Genomic DNA, 17,192 nt, shown 5'->3' with positions numbered 1-17,192 from the left:
TTGTGCTAAAGACGAACTGGGTAAATCTGAGTTGTCAAATCAGACAGCCTGAGTTCAAGATGTTGATTATTGCTTTATGTAAATATACTTAAATAAATAATTTAGCCAATTTTAGCATTTGATTTCCATGCAATCGATTGTTGAATGCATCAAAGACCTATAGAATACATGTGTTCTATAGGTCTTTGAATGCAGCAATAACAAGTTTATCACAAGACGATGATAACGATGAATAGTAAATTACATCAAAAACATTCTTCGAAAATATGTTAATTTACTAATTTGCTTCATGAGAAAAATCAGTCAAAACAATGATCCTTTGTTCAGTGATATATCTTTTGTCAAAATGAGTGAACTCTCCAAAAAACGATTAACGAAGTTAAACACAGTAAGACTTGTCAAACGTATTCGCAGTTTGCTCCCTTTAAGCGTCTGACGTTCGGTTTACCTCGTTACCAATAACAACCAGGTAAATATAATAGCCTAAAAATAACGAGTGAAAGGTTATGCAGTAATAATACCACATTGCCTGAACATGTTTTGATCCGTATAAGATATAGTTATAGTGACAACGAACAAACAACGAACAAAAAAGGATAACCTAGTGACTTTGATTTCGTTCGTACAAGAAAGGTGAGTTAATTATATTTTACGTGTTTTAAGCGTATTAAAGTTTAAAAAGTACCAATGGTTATTAAAAAGTAAATTACCATGTTCATTGTGCACAAAATATTAAATAACCCCAAAGCCATGCTTGCTTTTCCGTTTTTGCTATTCTTATTAAAGGTTGCAGGGACTTGTACAAACAAACTTAGTATACCGGTAGATCTATGCTGCATGCATGATTATTTCTTCTTGAATTCTCATAGCTTTTATGAGTACATGTACTAAAGTTATCCCAGAAACCCGGAGGGTCAATAGCTGGGAGTTGGATTATTGCCACTAGCATGGTGATCATTGATGCATATTTTTGTACGTACATGGACAACATAAACACAATGGTAACACCTTCTTGGTCTATATGTACACGTTTGTAGATTGTTCAACAACGCAATCGTACCCCAGATGTAAAAACAATATTCACTTTGATACGAAACAATGTCTGGTATAAACATGTGCACTTTACGCATGAATAATTCCCACTTGGTATGTGGTTTGTGAAAGTACACGATTTAAACATGCTTTGTACACAACACAGGCGTCAGATTTTAGCGTTCAATACAGTTTGAAATATCATGTGGATAGAATATGGGTTAAAAACATGTACTGTAACACAGGTGGTTAGCGTGTGGCTATGATATTAATTAGTGAAAACATCATTTTGAATGATAAATAATCATATTATAACGAAAAATTAACTTTTCTGACAAAAAAAATTTCACTATCAAATATATATATAACAAGGTATGCAACTCAAAATCAGCCCAAAACGGGGTGCATCGCTTTGAACAGCCATATCTTCACCAATTTAGCAGCGATTTTCACGATCTCGGTCTTATTCAACGCAGAAATGAATTTCCTTTCTGGAAATGTATTGTCTTGCAATATTTTTACAAATGCTGGGTCAACTTTTAAGAAATAACACGATACACAACACGCATGACCCAGTTGACAGTGATCATGCTGTCTTTAAGACTGAAATCTTCACGGAGTAAAGGGCAACTTCCCTACAAAGTTCATGTAGTTCGATACCATAATTCAATAAAACGTATGAAAAAACATTATTACCGTTCTTGTCGTTACATTCTGCATCAAGACTAACTGTCCAGCGCCGTTTGAAACCTTTGTTTACATACATTTCAACTAACTGACATTTTAAACATACGAGTGATTTCATTGGTCCAATGCGGAGGTGTGTCTTTACAACTGGAGATTTCATTCATAAAGAATACATGATCACTGTCAACTGGGTCATGCGTGTTGTGTATCGTGTTATTTCTTAAAAGTTGACCCAGCATTTGTAAAAATATTGCAAGACATATACATTTCCAGAAAGGAAATTCATTTCTGCGTTGAATAAGACCGAGATCGTGAAAATCGCTGCTAAATTGATGAAGATATGGCTGTTCAAAGCGATGCACCCCGTTTTGGGCTGATTTTGAGTTGCATACCTTGTTATATATATATTTGATAGTGAATTTTTTTTTGTCAGAAAAGTTAATTTTTCGTTATAATATGATTATTTATCATTCAAAATGATGTTTTCACTAATTAATATCATAGCCACACGCTAACCACCTGTGTACTGTAATACACAATTCGTCAATGTACAATACTTTGCAGTTCGGAAATTAATGCAGCTTAATCAACATTATAACACGCAAAGTCTATGTATCTAATCTATTTTTGGTGACTTGAAACGTAACTTTTTTTCTTTCTTTTAAATGGGTAAATAATAAAGTAATAACAATAATTTTACTACTTGATACATATAGTCTAATAAATAATAATGATAATAATAATTATAAAATAATAATAAGTAATTATCATTTGCAAATCTAACATTATTACTGTCTTTACATCATAACATTATCATCGTTACCACAGGTGGTTAGCGTGTGGCTATGATATTAATTAGTGAAAACATCATTTTGAATGATAAATAATCATATTATAACGAAAAATTAACTTTTCTGACAAAAAAAATTTCACTATCAAATATATATATAACAAGGTATGCAACTCAAAATCAGCCCAAAACGGGGTGCATCGCTTTGAACAGCCATATCTTCATCAATTTAGCAGCGATTTTCACGATCTCGGTCTTATTCAACGCAGAAATGAATTTCCTTTCTGGAAATGTATATGTCTTGCAATATTTTTACAAATGCTGGGTCAACTTTTAAGAAATAACACGATACACAACACGCATGACCCAGTTGACAGTGATCATGTATTCTTTATGAATGAAATCTCCAGTTGTAAAGACACACCTCCGCATTGGACCAATGAAATCACTCGTATGTTTAAAATGTCAGTTAGTTGAAATGTATGTAAACAAAGGTTTCAAACGGCGCTGGACAGTTAGTCTTGATGCAGAATGTAACGACAAGAACGGTAATAATGTTTTTTCATACGTTTTATTGAATTATGGTATCGAACTACATGAACTTTGTAGGGAAGTTGCCCTTTACTCCGTGAAGATTTCAGTCTTAAAGACAGCATGATCACTGTCAACTGGGTCATGCGTGTTGTGTATCGTGTTATTTCTTAAAAGTTGACCCAGCATTTGTAAAAATATTGCAAGACAATACATTTCCAGAAAGGAAATTCATTTCTGCGTTGAATAAGACCGAGATCGTGAAAATCGCTGCTAAATTGGTGAAGATATGGCTGTTCAAAGCGATGCACCCCGTTTTGGGCTGATTTTGAGTTGCATACCTTGTTATATATATATTTGATAGTGAAATTTTTTTTGTCAGAAAAGTTAATTTTTCGTTATAATATGATTATTTATCATTCAAAATGATGTTTTCACTAATTAATATCATAGCCACACGCTAACCACCTGTGATCGTTACTTCATCATAAGTCACCCTTGAATCATCAACATTGACAGCTTTATCGTTTCTTTATTTAAATTAAAATGACTATTAAAATTGTACATTTTCATACGCTATCACATAAAATCATACATTATGATGCAGTATTGATTAATAAATGCTAACTAGTTACTATGCATGCATTTGGTAAACTCGGAGATACATTCTGAGTGCTTTCCTCAATCGTTTGCTTTTCAAGTTTATATACCCCGGTTCATAATCTGCACGATGTCAACATCTTTCAGGAATAGCATGGTGTCAAGACGCTCGAATCTACCCACCACGGGAGAGGTGAGCGTTACGGAACTGAAGTCGTACAACTACATCAAGAGTTTCTTCGAGTTGCCCAAACTCTCACCTGAGGACGAGAAATTGCCGTTTTTTAAAAGATTTCAGAAGCTTCGAGAGATAAAATCAAAGGATGGGACAGGCGCCACAAATACAAAGGTACCTACTACATGTAGTATCATAGATCTTTATTTGAAGTTCCTGAAAATGGGATGTTATCCGTTGATATGTTATTGCTAAAACATGCAAACCCAGTGCAATCAACTTCATAATACATCGACAGTAAATCGATGCTTATGAACTATGAGTCACGTTCTGTGAAAACTGTGCTTAAAGCATGTGGGTAAGGTTTCATCCAAAATTAACCTGTGTAGTCCGCAAAGACTTATAATGGGCGAAATTTTCGCCTAAACTGCATTTTTGTTAAGAAAAGATTTAATGTAAACGACAAATTCCATTATACACATGTAGCAGAAAGTGTTGTCCCAGCGCGGACTGCACAGGCTAATCTGTTACGACAATTTACGCACATGCTGTAAGCCCAGTTTTCACAAAACGAGGCTGAAATGCTCTGATTTTTTTTTACTTTTATCAGTTGCAACTTGCATGGATAAGATTTGTTTCATGTTGATGTAGGCCTAATTTTCTGAATATAATGAGTCAACTATAAACTAATAGAGTGCCCAAATATAGCTAGGCTCTCCCGGTTTTCAAAAGTATGTCTGCTGTGAAACTTGATTTATGGTAGGTCAAATATGCGTTAATTTCATGCTTTTGTTGAGAGCATTTATTGCATTACTGTGTTTTCACGTATTCTGGTGTACGCGGAACCGTTGATAACTTTATAGTGACTCTGTCGAAAACGGTTAACCCATATTTTCATAAAATATCATACATGCTTGTTGCAATTATACATTATGGTAGAATTTTACTGCAAGAAATGCATCCATTTCACTACCGCACGTTCCTGTATTTCAGATCCTGATGCGAGGTGTGATGTTGTTCCAGGCGCCCACAATGCTGTACGCGTTCTTGTGGCACATAGTGCCCTTCTTCTTCTCCGACTACGGCCCCTGGGCGGAGTACTACATGCGCGTCCTCTGCTGCTACATCTGCATCAATGGCCTTGCCAACTGGCTCTGTGTCATACTCTACGACCCTGCGTACCGGAAGTCGAAGGACAACCCGTTCCTGCAGGTGGGCGGTTACGATCAGCCGCCGGACCAGTTCGTGCCGATGATCGAGCAGTCCTCCGCCAATGGAAACGGGCACTGCGTGTACGACATGTCCAACAAGGAGGCGCTGCCGTGGGAATACTGCAAAGACTGCGAGATGTACATACCACCGCGCTGCCACCATTGCAACATTTGCAAACGGTGCATATTAAAGCGCGACCACCATTGCTACATGGTGGGAAACTGCATTGGTTTTAAAAACCAGCGCTACTTTGCCGTGTTGGCATTTTACGCCATGGTCACAGGATTAGTCGGCGGTTACTTTACATTTAAATATATACAGCTTGTCGTTTGGCCCCAGTTAGACTCGTGGGCGTATTTATTCTTCCCTGTGGCAATATGGAAATCTCTTTTTGGTGCAATCCCCGGTTTTCACGTTCTATTACTTGTTCATCTTCCGCTCGAATTTTTCTTCGGATTTATCGGCTTCGTGTATGTGACGTCCCAACTGACGGTTATATCGAGCGGCAAGACGTTGCACGAACTCGCTAAAAAAGTGCCAGTGAAAAGTACGCTGAGTGTGAACAAGCACTTTCGTTCAGTTTTTGGCGACTTTTGGGCACTCAACTTCCTGTTTCCAATGACATTGATATTTCGACAGAGCGACGACGGGTTACATTGGGACGGTATAAAAATTGACCACAACGGGAATGAGAAGAAAAATTATGGAGATTACGAAAATAAAACTGTGTAGGATGAAGGGTGTTCATTTAAGCCTTGATCTGCAAAAACGGGGCTTAATGATTTTTTTGTATAAAGGATGTCTTTTTTTTAGCGAAAATCCAATGCAGGAAGAAAGTGTCGTCCCTGATAAGCCTATGCGGACTGCACAGGCTAATCTGGGACGACACTTTACGCACATGCATAAAGCCCCGTTTTTCAAGAGCGAGGTTTATGTATTTATTATAATGATATAGGTAAGACCCATCAATTTGCGTCTGAGATCATGTCCTTAGTATACAAGCGTCTGTGTCTAGGTAAAACTTGGTAATAATAAGGATAATTAATCACACAATCTGCTTTAACACATAACATGTTTATGCTCAATATAACATATTTGATTGTAGTCGACACATATTTATTGTCAATGAATCTATACAATGTTGCCATTGATACACTGTTTGATATAGTAATGCTTGCAGCACAGACCATCTGCTGTTATTGGCTCATGGCACTATGACGGTAAATATTTGTGTGACATTAAAGCCATGCACAGAACAGACTTCATTTTTACTGTTTTTATCGATATTTGTATTTTACTTTTTAAACATGTGAAGGAAATAAAAATAATATTCGTTGCTAAACTCGGTTGAATTTATTCCAAACATAATTATCCATTATCAAACACGTGCTTTGTTTGAACAGATAATTTGAAGCACGGACTCGATGAATCGTCATTGAAAGTAAGGAATACAAAAAAACATAATATGTTCCTTCTATATGTTTCTGGTACATTACAGAGGCCCAGCAAACTAACGCTACATAGTTCGTATACATATCAATGGCGTTCATGTTCATTGTATTTACTAGTACTGCGCATTCGTTGCCTGTTTGCATAGATAGTGTTACCGTATGTCGTAATTAATAGCAAATAAAAAACAACGGGTTCATCAACATTTCTTACTTTTACTTTCAGTATTACTCATATCATTTCTAAAAGAATATATAAAAAATTGCATATGCAAACATTAAAATATTCATACCTCCATCTCGTTACTTTTTCTTTCGAATGTTATGTATTTAAAATTTAAATGTATAATTCGTTTTAGTACTAAGATGGTGTCGCTTTAAATCTATTTTGAAAATGAAACTTGTTTACTTTCGAATCCTATATTTATACTTTTTTCGGACACAAGGTCCATGAGAAATGGCTGTTATTAAAAAATATCTTCCAATGAAAATAATTCGAAAAGAGGAATTTACCTCATGAATGAGATGCAGGCGTATACAACAATTTTATATTAAATTGTGGACAAATGCCTAAGTTTAACAATAGGTATTAATTTAAAACAATTTATGCGATATTAATATTTATATTATAGTTTAAAAGAAATTATTTATGTTACTCCAATAAGCCTTTGTTTACATGACGATACATATTAACGACTGGATGGGGTAACGACCTAGCAATTGTTCACCAAGTACTGACTCCAGTTAGATAAGCAACTTTGATTGGATAGGATGAGCTTGCAAAGTAAAATTATTTGAAGGTTAACTTCAGAGATTTGACTGAAATACTTAAACATTAAGGGCCATTAATGGGAAATTCAAGAACCTATATTTCAGCAATTGTGAACATAATATATTTAAATATATATTCATCTTTTTTTTGGCCACAGAAAACTTTAAATGTAGATCTAAATCGCTTAGGAATGCATCTATTATGTTGGGTTATACATAAAACATTCAAAGCCACATGCTGTGTATTAGGCCCTTTAATATTTTTTTTCTGACCTATACCGGTATATACAGGTATACTGCAAAATCATTCTAATGTCATTCTGCGCAAATCACATGTTCTGTCAGTCAACCGCCCCTAGGGACTGCTACAATCCTGTAAGGCTTCGGCGCATGCACAATTCCGAACGCACCGTCCGTGGTCGCCATGGAGACTTCTTCCCCAGCCGGACTTTCGAAACGAAACCTCTGTACGAGGCTGCTTAGAAATATCAGCAGTTCCATCCTTGCCAGTGACTCACCGATACAACTGCGTTTGCCTGAAGGCAACGGTGGGTGTAAACGTATATTAGATGAGACAAAGATCTGCATGTTCTTTATTGTAACACATTAATATTATTGCATTAGCGGGGGATTTTAGAATCAACAGCATGACGATGCGTAATTGTCATCAATATATAAATACTTATCTATAAAGAGCTAATGTATCTCATATGTCACGTAATAAAGTGCGTCTATATTGAATAACGTTTCAAAACTGTACTTTAATACACATCTTGCAAAATCTTACCAATGAAAAATGGAATGAACTCATCCCGTTTGATTAACTTCCCGTGCTCGTCAATGAACCTGTCTGGTCGGAACACGAGCGGGTCGCCCCATATGTCGGGATCACTGAATACGGATATGAGGTCGTAAATAACAGCTGCATTGGATGGTATAGTGTAACCTCTGAAAGTCACCGTCTCGGTTGAACTGTGCATCAAGGAGATGATTCCTAAGCTGCAGAACCTAAAATTTAAATACATTTTAATAAATTAAAAATATGAAAAAAAAACTGACATGTCATCATAGTCCTCAAATAGGCAGGATTAAGATATTAGCCGTATTTGTTATATTATGTATTGCATTATATTATACATGTTACATGTAAAACCAACATAGATAAATAAACGCAGTAAATGCAAACAAGCCTATGAAAATACCTCATAGTTGGCCTAAAATTTCCCGAAATCTGACATCTGATGGCAATTGTTAGGCATGGCTTCCTTTTATGTTATAATGATTGCAAATACATTTAAAAATAAATCTGGAGGGGATGTCACCCTCTGGGATGCTTGACGACCATGTAATTAGGTCAAAAGGTCAATGAGTGTATTTTGCTTTAAAAATTGAGGTAACATTGCCAAAATTGTGAAATATCATATACTATAACTGATTCTACTCCTGAACTGACTAACCGGTATATTTGATACTTGAAGGGTTATCTCCGTTTTTAACTGATTTTGGCTTTTCATAGGTAGGTCAAAGGTCATCAAGTGCACTTTTATAACCTGTATGGAAAGTAAATTGCAGTGTATGTTGAAACCAACCACAGATCCCTGCATGATATATATGTAAGTAACTTTTCAAGGAGAGATGGATACTTTGATGATGAAGAGAGTATTTCTCTGTTGTATCTTAAGTGAATGTTCCTAACTTTGTAAATTACGTTACCTAAATTAAAAGAAAAACATGTTCATTTTTAGACTTTTAATACTTATTGCGTTTTATAGTATAACAACTTTTTATAATAAGAACCAAACATTTTTTGGCATTATCCTATCAACACAATTTATTTCGTGAATTTAAACAATGACAGTATCGTTACAAGTAAACATTTGTGATTTGCGTTACAGTCTAAATATCTATATTGTTTTATTTGCATATTATGCTAAATACTATTTTAAATAAAAGATTTCTGCTCAAATAGTATACTATAATGAAGTTCTTAATACCATACGTTCTATAATGTCATATTCATGCAATATAATTTATTTTTACTTAACCAAATTAGTAAACATTGTAATAGATATGAATAATGTAAAACAGAAATTATTTTACCAAAAACAGTGATCTATTTAGTAATATATTTCAAAATATTTTAGAACCATTTATACAGTAAAACAAATGTTCATCTGACTTCAATGCACTATTATGACCTACTGTATCATCATGCTGAAGATAATGTCGGTCTTGTTTGATAATTTATTTAATATACGGTACATAAATTCACAGTTTTGTTCCAAAACACGAATTACTATGGCAGTATCTCCCTATCTTTGATCGTTTTCAATAATTATCTAGGGTTTAAACAGCCATTCGCTTCACATGCGCATTCAAACATGCATCCTTGGTCGGATCGATAGCACTTACATCGTGCTGCACTACACTTGGTTTGACAGCTACATGATACTAACTGGACACATGCTGCAGGGACCTTTGGTTTCCTCATCCATACCGGTTTCAATGAATTTTCTTCAAGTTTCCATGCGCCAATATCAAGAGGATCATCAGGTTCAAAATCCTTATCTATGGCATTTAGCCATATCTTTGCCAAATAAGTTCCCCTTTTAATGTGAAGTTCAAGCGCATCATTTGTAGGAGGTAACCAATTCAAACTCTTCCTGGCTTTCAAAAACAACTGAAACCTACATGTGTCAATGTTTGGTGATTGGTCCTGACAGCAGCCATACTGCACACACAGAAATTTAGAAACTGCTAGAGCATCACCATCTCTACTTACAACCTCCAATGTATCAGGTTGTGCAATACACTTCACCGAGGCGGTTTTCTTACTTATTCCATTTAGAGCAGAGGTGGTGTCGCATCCTGTCAATGCGTGAAACTCCAAAATGTTCCTTTTAACATTGTCACCTAGTTTTTAAGAAACTGTGTGCACATGATAACATTTTGTTTGTTTGCCTGTACCAGATATCATATATACATCGGCGTCAGCTCCAATGTGGTATATTAACAAGAGCAGAACGTCAGTGTCTCTACAATATACTTCTAAATGCCTGAAGCCTCTATCAAAAGCATCTCTTGAGTGCATTATCATCCGCTTATCTGCCTCCTCGTGATTTACACATAGGTTTGTCGCATCAAAAGTACTCGACTGTGAATCAACATCACCAGGAAATCCACCTCCAACATCTATGGTTGATCCTGCTGGAAGATTTTCTGATTGTTTAAGCAATTCGTTTGAGAGAAATTCAGCCAAGTCTGCTTTATTGTCATCGTGTGTGATATAATGTTCCCATATTTGCGGAAAAGGAACGGACTTGTTATGAGCTTCCTTATAGGTCGACGCTTTCCTTAACTCTCATTTCTTCTTTGATATATTTACTTCCAAAGTATCGACCAAAAGTCACATCAACTTGGGTAGTGTTTGCGCTAAAATGCCTTAAAACAGATGTAACAAAAACAGTTGCATATTATCTAAATGTTTGACAGTCCTTAGGATTACATAAACGCTGTATTAGCGCGTGTCCATCTTTTATTGCACATGTTGCATCAGTCGTTGTCGGAACAACTTGAGGCGTCACTAAATCATTTTCCTTTGTAAGCACTTGGAGTATGTTTGATTTCTGGGTTTCATGCATTTTCCCACTAGCCTTTGCAAATTAACATGGCAATTCATAAAGATAATGTTCTTGTACAGATGCTGTTTCTACGGCTCTCAATTAATTAGCTGCGTTGAAAAGTCTCTTCTCTATCTTTCTGTCAGCCTTTAAAATCTTTGACACTGACTGTCTCCTTATAAAGATGTGCAAATGGTTTGGACCGTACATTTTGAATAGGAGCATACATTTTAACATTTTGCTCTTTAAGCCTTTTCTCTGCAAATTCCTTGAATAATGTTTTACCTCGACTTTTAAAGGTTAATCATCTGTGATATCATAAGTTGCAACTTCCTTAGATGCTATTGAGAACAGTCTGTTCTCCTCTTCATGCACTCCGAATATATCATATGAACCAAAGAGCTGCATCATTTTCTTGACGCATTCTTCATCTGAAGAAACTCGAGTTCCATCTGCTCTATTCTTCAATATTCCAAGATCTTCGTCATCATCATTTTGATTGAACAATTTCATGGTACTATTGGAAACCTCAGATCTTACTGACCACGTAATGCAAAACATATCTCTTGCCTGGTCCTGTCTTGTTATTCCAATGATTTCCCCTGTCGTTTTACACATTCTGTTTATCCACTCAGTAGCTTGGTCGACAGGTACTCAGTTGAATGCTTTTTCCTTCAGCGTGACTACAAAGTGACCTTCAATAAACTCTCTGAATACTTCAGGTGCTGCATATTCTAATGCTTTTATGTCTGCTAGATCTACAGGACCTGTACGGGCATACTTTGTGTGGTCGTTCACCATTAGCCACGGTGCAACAGCCAATCGCCTACTCATTGGGCTTTAATGAACTTCATAAGAATGTCAACCTAATATAGGTAGGAATTCCAGATAGAAAAGTTCTTCACTTCATTTTTCTCTTTGTCGAATTTGTCTAGTAATTCACCAGGGATAAGTTCAGCAATATAAGATATATGCCGTTTAAACAGGATGAAGAATGTACACTTAAAAACAATGTAATCAGATACTGAAATATACAAATGAGTTTCAGTCTTTTTTTTAAGCGTACGTTGTGCTTCATTATATATATAATGGATCCTTTTAATTTTTCTTTTTACTTTACAAATATGTTTAAAGAGTTAACAACAATTAGCAAAAACTATTCCATTGTTTAAAAAAACTTTTTGAACATAATATTTTATTCTGTTGATAATCAATGCCAGATGTCATGTTTATTTTGGCATAAAAGTGCAATTAATGACCGTTTGACCTATATAAGTGAACACTAGAATAGATAAAATTTTAATTAGATCCAAGAAGGTTCATTTTCAGACAATATTACTGCCTTAAACTTTTAAATTTTGGTTAAAGATCACAATGACATGTATTTCATCTCCTAAACAACTGACAACTGTGCCCATTGACCTTTGACTTAATTAAAAGGATGTCAAGCACCTGAGAAGGTGACATCCCCTCTAGATTTTCAGCAGAGGGTATCTAGATACCAAAAAACATAAAAAGAAGCCATGCCTAAAAATGCCAACCAACTTTTTTTCCAGGCACATTTCTCAGATTTTTAGGGTAACTACCAAACAAACGAGAAGTCATCGTATAAACGAACTTAACTGTGCAATATCATTAACCGTTGTGTAGCCACTAGTCGGTCTTTTGAAATGGGTTTAAGAGTTCATGCCAATAAGGACTTAATTCTTTTAAACCGATTCGTTGTAGTGCCTTACATGATACATTTTTATCAAGTAAAAATCTAGTTATTGTTTTACCAAACATCATGTACGTCGTTCTTTACAATAAAAAGACTGTGACAATGTAGAAACATGAAACTCTATATTAGCACGATTTTATATACCGGTACATTAAAATGCAATCTACATGTATTACGTTTGCATCATTCTAACACTTTCTCAGGCCCTCTTTAATTTACAGTGAACTGGTTCACGCATTTTTAATACGAATCAGCATATATCTCATGAAGTCATCCAGAAAGACGGCATATAAATTCCTGGTATATGCACAAACAAGAGTATTTGGAGCCCAATTGGTCCCGAATTGTGTTTTCATAAGGTATAGTTCATATTAAATATTAGCTTGTTTTGGTTAAGAAACAAAACCGTGGGTCAAGGAAAAACACCATTGGGTAAAAAATAAACGTCCATGGGTATGAACAACCATGGGTAAAGTATTAACACCCATAAGTAAAGGAAAACACCCATTGGTCATGTATACACATCTATGTGTAAAGAATCAACACTCATGGACATTGTATAAACACATACGGGTAAAGAAAGCTCACTTGATAAACTCACTTCGTTAAAGCGACTGTTTTGACGACACTGTGCATACATGTAGATATGTAGATCTAATTATATTATAATCAGTATACAAAATACCATGTAATGAGTTTCTCTTTGCACGCATACACATTATAAAATCAACATGCACCGAACCTTAACACTTCCATGTAGAAGGCCTCCACACGCACTAAGGACGATCTGTCTAAGACAGACGGAGGCCGGAAATTACCGATGCTGCTCGTTATTTCCGTGTACAAGCCTTCTTGAATCTCGGGATATTCCGTGAGGCAGACGAGACTCCAGCGGAGCGCGGTCGACGTCGTTTCCGTTCCGGCACTGAAGAGGTCCATGATAAGTATCTCGAGATACTCGACTGAAATAAAACAATTCACCCACCAAGTAACATCCGAATAACTATTAAATTGAACACATAGGTGTTGCTGCTTCAGCTAAAGTCGCTGCCCATGCCAACTTTGAAATTAATAAGATAATTATGCTTATGCTTTTATTGAAACGAAATAGGCAGAATCCAGTTGAGAAAACAATTATGACAGAAAAACTTTTCAGTATAATTCAGTAGTCGTTTTCTTATTTGGCATATCACATGTTTCTTGACATTAATGAATCTTGAACTGTAATACAAACATAAACTTAACTCAGAGCAGACGGAACAGACAACATAATACGCACAGCTCATAGTCGTCTGCTCGTTCGTCTGCTCGTGCTTCTTCACCTCTTTGATGTACGCGCTGACCAGGTTATCGATGCAGTTCTCATTGTACGTCTCCACGTGCTCACGTACTATATCCGCGCAATAATCGCGCAGGGTGTTACAGTTGGCTATCACCCGTCCGACACCCAAGGGATCACCGGGCATGTGGGCCGCCCATGGGAAGAAGTTGGCGAGGCCGCCCATAATACTAAAACATAATTATGGTATAGCGACACGAAGGTGTGTTGTACCTGGGACAAAACCGTTCATTAATAGACCATGGCTGTAGAGAATACTACTTACAGCCACTTAATGGAATATGTCCGTTGCGTAAACGGGATCACATTCATTAAACGGGAAGTAAGGCGTATTGTCTGTCCAGATTAATGAATAAACACAACTTATTGAGTTCTAAATCCCATGCATTTGGAGAATTCTTTATGTTTTCGTGCCGAGATATTAAGCGTTTCTGTATTCAAGACTCATTTTGTATTATATTTATACCATCATTTTTATAATGCTTACCAAAACGGCAGAAAAGCACAACAGTCACCTGATGTCGTCAAAGCATGTAATGCTGATCCATGGCTAAGTTGGGGGTTTAACGGACCGCATTATATAATAAACTATTTCTCCTGGTTTTGCAGCTGAAGGTTAACCCATTTATGCCTAGTGGACTCTCCCATCCTTCTAAATTGGATCAATTTATTTCCAAAATTAGGGATGTCTAGTATATTTATTTCTATATTTAGAATATTTCTTACAGAAATTCCTGTAAGCAAACAGCGTAGACCCAGATGAGACGCCGCATAATGCGGCGTCTCATCTGGGTCTTCGCCGTTTGCCAAGGCCTTTTTTTTCTAAACGCTAGGCATAAAGGGATTAATTCCGACTACGAACGTCAGATGATTGGATAACATGGACCATATGAGGTTTGGGCAGATATATCGTATGCTACCATAGGGCCGGAGTGTTATGGCTGATTTGCTTAATAAGGTAATCATTCTCAGAGACATACTTGGAAGTCATGTACAATAAGTAGTTAACTCACCGTACATTTTCATCCAATATTTTTATCAATCCTCTAAACCGCGGGTCGTCGTGTTTGAACTGTCTTCGGAACAACATGGAGCAAATAACGTTGGCAACATGGGCACTTATCACATCTTTGGGATCGAAAGGTTCACCATTGTGCTTTCCTATCTCCTCGACCATCAATGCAGCTTGTTCCTGTATGGTGGTGTCTAGCCTAGTCTTGCCCATACCGAAGTCCTTCAGTGTGCCAAGTGTGAATCTTCTGTGCTCCCGCCATGGTTCCCCGCTCACCATAACTATGCCTAAGAAAGCGGGCAACTTATTTAACTAAAGTGCAAGATCTTTCTACGTTATGAAAACGCTGTATTATGTATAGTTAACCTATTATATTTGTGATTTGTTTATATGCAGTCCGTTGAAATGAATAGTCGTACCTTTTCCTCTGGTGAGATTTTCCGTAACGGGCAACTTCGGTCTCGCCGCGAAAAGGTCGGCCTGCTTCTTGAAAGCGTCCACAATGACATCATATCCGCTAAGAATCACCACCGGCACGCTCCCCCACTTCATGTAATACACGTCACCGCACTGCTTCCGGAGTCGCGCCAGTGTCGGCCTCATATCCTCCCGAAGGAGGTAGATGTGCCCGATGATGGGCAGGCACAGGCCGGGAGATGGCGGCAGGTTTCCAGCGCTTCTGCTGAACAGAAATCGGTGAACCAGGATGCATAACATGAAAATCAGTCCGACTGACGTTAAGGACAATTCTTCCAACATATCTACGCACTGTATGTGTTAACTTCACTGATTCTTACGTGTAGTTTGGTATACAGTTCACTCTGGTTCTTACTTTTAGTTTGATTTCCCCTTGTTTATTGTAAGTCCAGTTTGTCCTGAAGTTATAAGCTTCGTCTACCTACGTTGATTTCTCTCCCTGGCAACAACCGTATTCGTATTTTTTTCTTATATAACTTTATATAACAGCATGATCCCAACGAAACAGTCTTATATATTTTTTGTTGAAAGTATTTAATAGCGAGTATTACAAAGTTAAATCCCATCCGATTGATTGACTTAAGCGTTCATAAGTCTTTTTTCGGCGCATCTGTCTAACTCAGTTTTTCAGCTTATTGACATTTATCAACATCTGAAAAAAGGTCTGTGTTTGGAAATCCGTACTATTCTCTGCATGTAGATATATAAACAAGTTTGGTCCAGTTACTATTACGGATTACGTTTCAAATGGCCGAATTTCAAGGTCAGTGATCGGTCAGTAAATAGCCAATTGAAAACAGAATTGGCTATCGAATAACGCCTTATGATAATAACGCAGTATTGCTTTCAAGAAATACAATAAAACGAATTATAGGATAAGAAATGAATGAACAGACGCATTGTGAGAAAAAGTAGTTCTGAGCCGTGATGAGTGGAAGGCGTCTCATCCAACCACACATGTGTGGCATTCATTTCCAATTCTACGAGTGTATGCAATAAACTTTTAAAGTTATTTAAATAACTGATTTTAATTGAAGGATAAAAGACAAACACGCAATGCACATTGACAAGCGACTTTTGTGTATCAGTTATTGAATTGTCTGGAGACAGCGTTCATTAATTAATGAGATTATAATTGAAATAATGGAGGGAATCAGGAATGTGGTTGTGTATTTACTGGTTTTATTGGTCTGTTTGCAAAGGTGTTTATACAGCGTGACTAATCTATTAACTATCTAAGATAATTGACGTATAATTCACAGTTCAGAGTCTCGCTACTTAGACATTTGAATCTAAGGTACAAAAACTGATCATTTGAAAATATTCGAATAATTTAAAGCGAATATTCGAGTATCATTTGCAGTATTCGTTCCCATCCATAGATTTTGTCTATAAATGCAGAGACTATTTTGCAGCTACTTCGCAAACCATAAATGTAGGGGTTACCATTTTGCGCCTATAACTACAAATAAAGCGTTTTATTTCGAGCCATAACATGTTACACTTTTCAGATTGTTAACCAACTGACCCCAATATAAATGTTTTACAATCGAAACTGAAATTGTTATCAATATTTTAATGGCAGATGTGCTGTGGGGTAAAAAACATTTGTATGCCATTGCAACTCCAAATAAATGAACAATAGTTTCAGTTTTTGTTTTACAGAACGAACATTTCTCTGAGTAACTTATTTTCATTTTCTTTAACTAATTATTTGTGGCTGATGTATTGTGAGTCAGTCTTACTTGGAACCATTGGTTGTATGAATCTTTTGTGAT

The 17,192-nt window shown here is 36.4% G+C and overlaps 2 protein-coding genes across 2 annotated transcripts; one reads left to right on the top strand and one right to left on the bottom strand.

Moving 5' to 3' along the window:
* The first annotated feature begins 467 nt into the window (after nucleotides 1–467).
* On the top strand, nucleotides 468–6,363 carry LOC127875128 (uncharacterized). The gene is made up of 3 exons (XM_052419962.1): nucleotides 468–633; nucleotides 3,788–3,989; nucleotides 4,809–6,363. The coding sequence occupies exons 2-3, from the start codon at nucleotides 3,795–3,797 to the stop codon at nucleotides 5,757–5,759; spliced, it is 1,146 nt and encodes a 381-aa protein (XP_052275922.1). The 5' UTR covers nucleotides 468–633; nucleotides 3,788–3,794; the 3' UTR covers nucleotides 5,760–6,363.
* A 1,121-nt stretch (nucleotides 6,364–7,484) lies between these two features.
* LOC127875125 (cytochrome P450 2C23-like) lies at nucleotides 7,485–16,093 on the bottom strand. Its single transcript, XM_052419958.1, has 6 exons — nucleotides 15,357–16,093; nucleotides 14,939–15,224; nucleotides 13,866–14,095; nucleotides 13,329–13,548; nucleotides 8,034–8,254; nucleotides 7,485–7,782 (listed from the first exon to the last, which is right to left on the bottom strand). Exons 1-6 carry the CDS (start codon nucleotides 15,694–15,696, stop codon nucleotides 7,592–7,594), a joined length of 1,488 nt encoding a protein of 495 aa, XP_052275918.1. The 5' UTR covers nucleotides 15,697–16,093; the 3' UTR covers nucleotides 7,485–7,591.
* Between the last annotated feature and the right edge of the window lie 1,099 nt (nucleotides 16,094–17,192).

Source organism: Dreissena polymorpha, chromosome 3, assembly GCF_020536995.1.
Source record: "Dreissena polymorpha isolate Duluth1 chromosome 3, UMN_Dpol_1.0, whole genome shotgun sequence".
Taxonomy (NCBI): Eukaryota; Metazoa; Mollusca; class Bivalvia; order Myida; family Dreissenidae; genus Dreissena; species Dreissena polymorpha.
This window is presented reverse-complemented; position numbering and strand designations above follow the sequence as displayed.

Bases quoted from the DNA above. Each gene is read 5' to 3' on its own strand.
- LOC127875128 (XM_052419962.1), top strand. From the start codon at position 3,795: ATGGTGTCAAGACGCTCGAATCTACCCACCACGGGAGAGGTGAGCGTT. The intron at 3,990-4,808 runs GTACCTACTACA...CCTGTATTTCAG, and splicing joins CAGGCGCCACAAATACAAAG to ATCCTGATGCGAGGTGTGAT.
- LOC127875125 (XM_052419958.1), bottom strand. From the start codon at position 15,696: ATGTTGGAAGAATTGTCCTTAACGTCAGTCGGACTGATTTTCATGTTA. The intron at 15,225-15,356 runs GTACGACTATTC...CCGCTTTCTTAG, and splicing joins AAATCTCACCAGAGGAAAAG to GCATAGTTATGGTGAGCGGG. The intron at 14,096-14,938 runs GTGAGTTAACTA...ATTATGTTTTAG, and splicing joins ATATTGGATGAAAATGTACG to TATTATGGGCGGCCTCGCCA.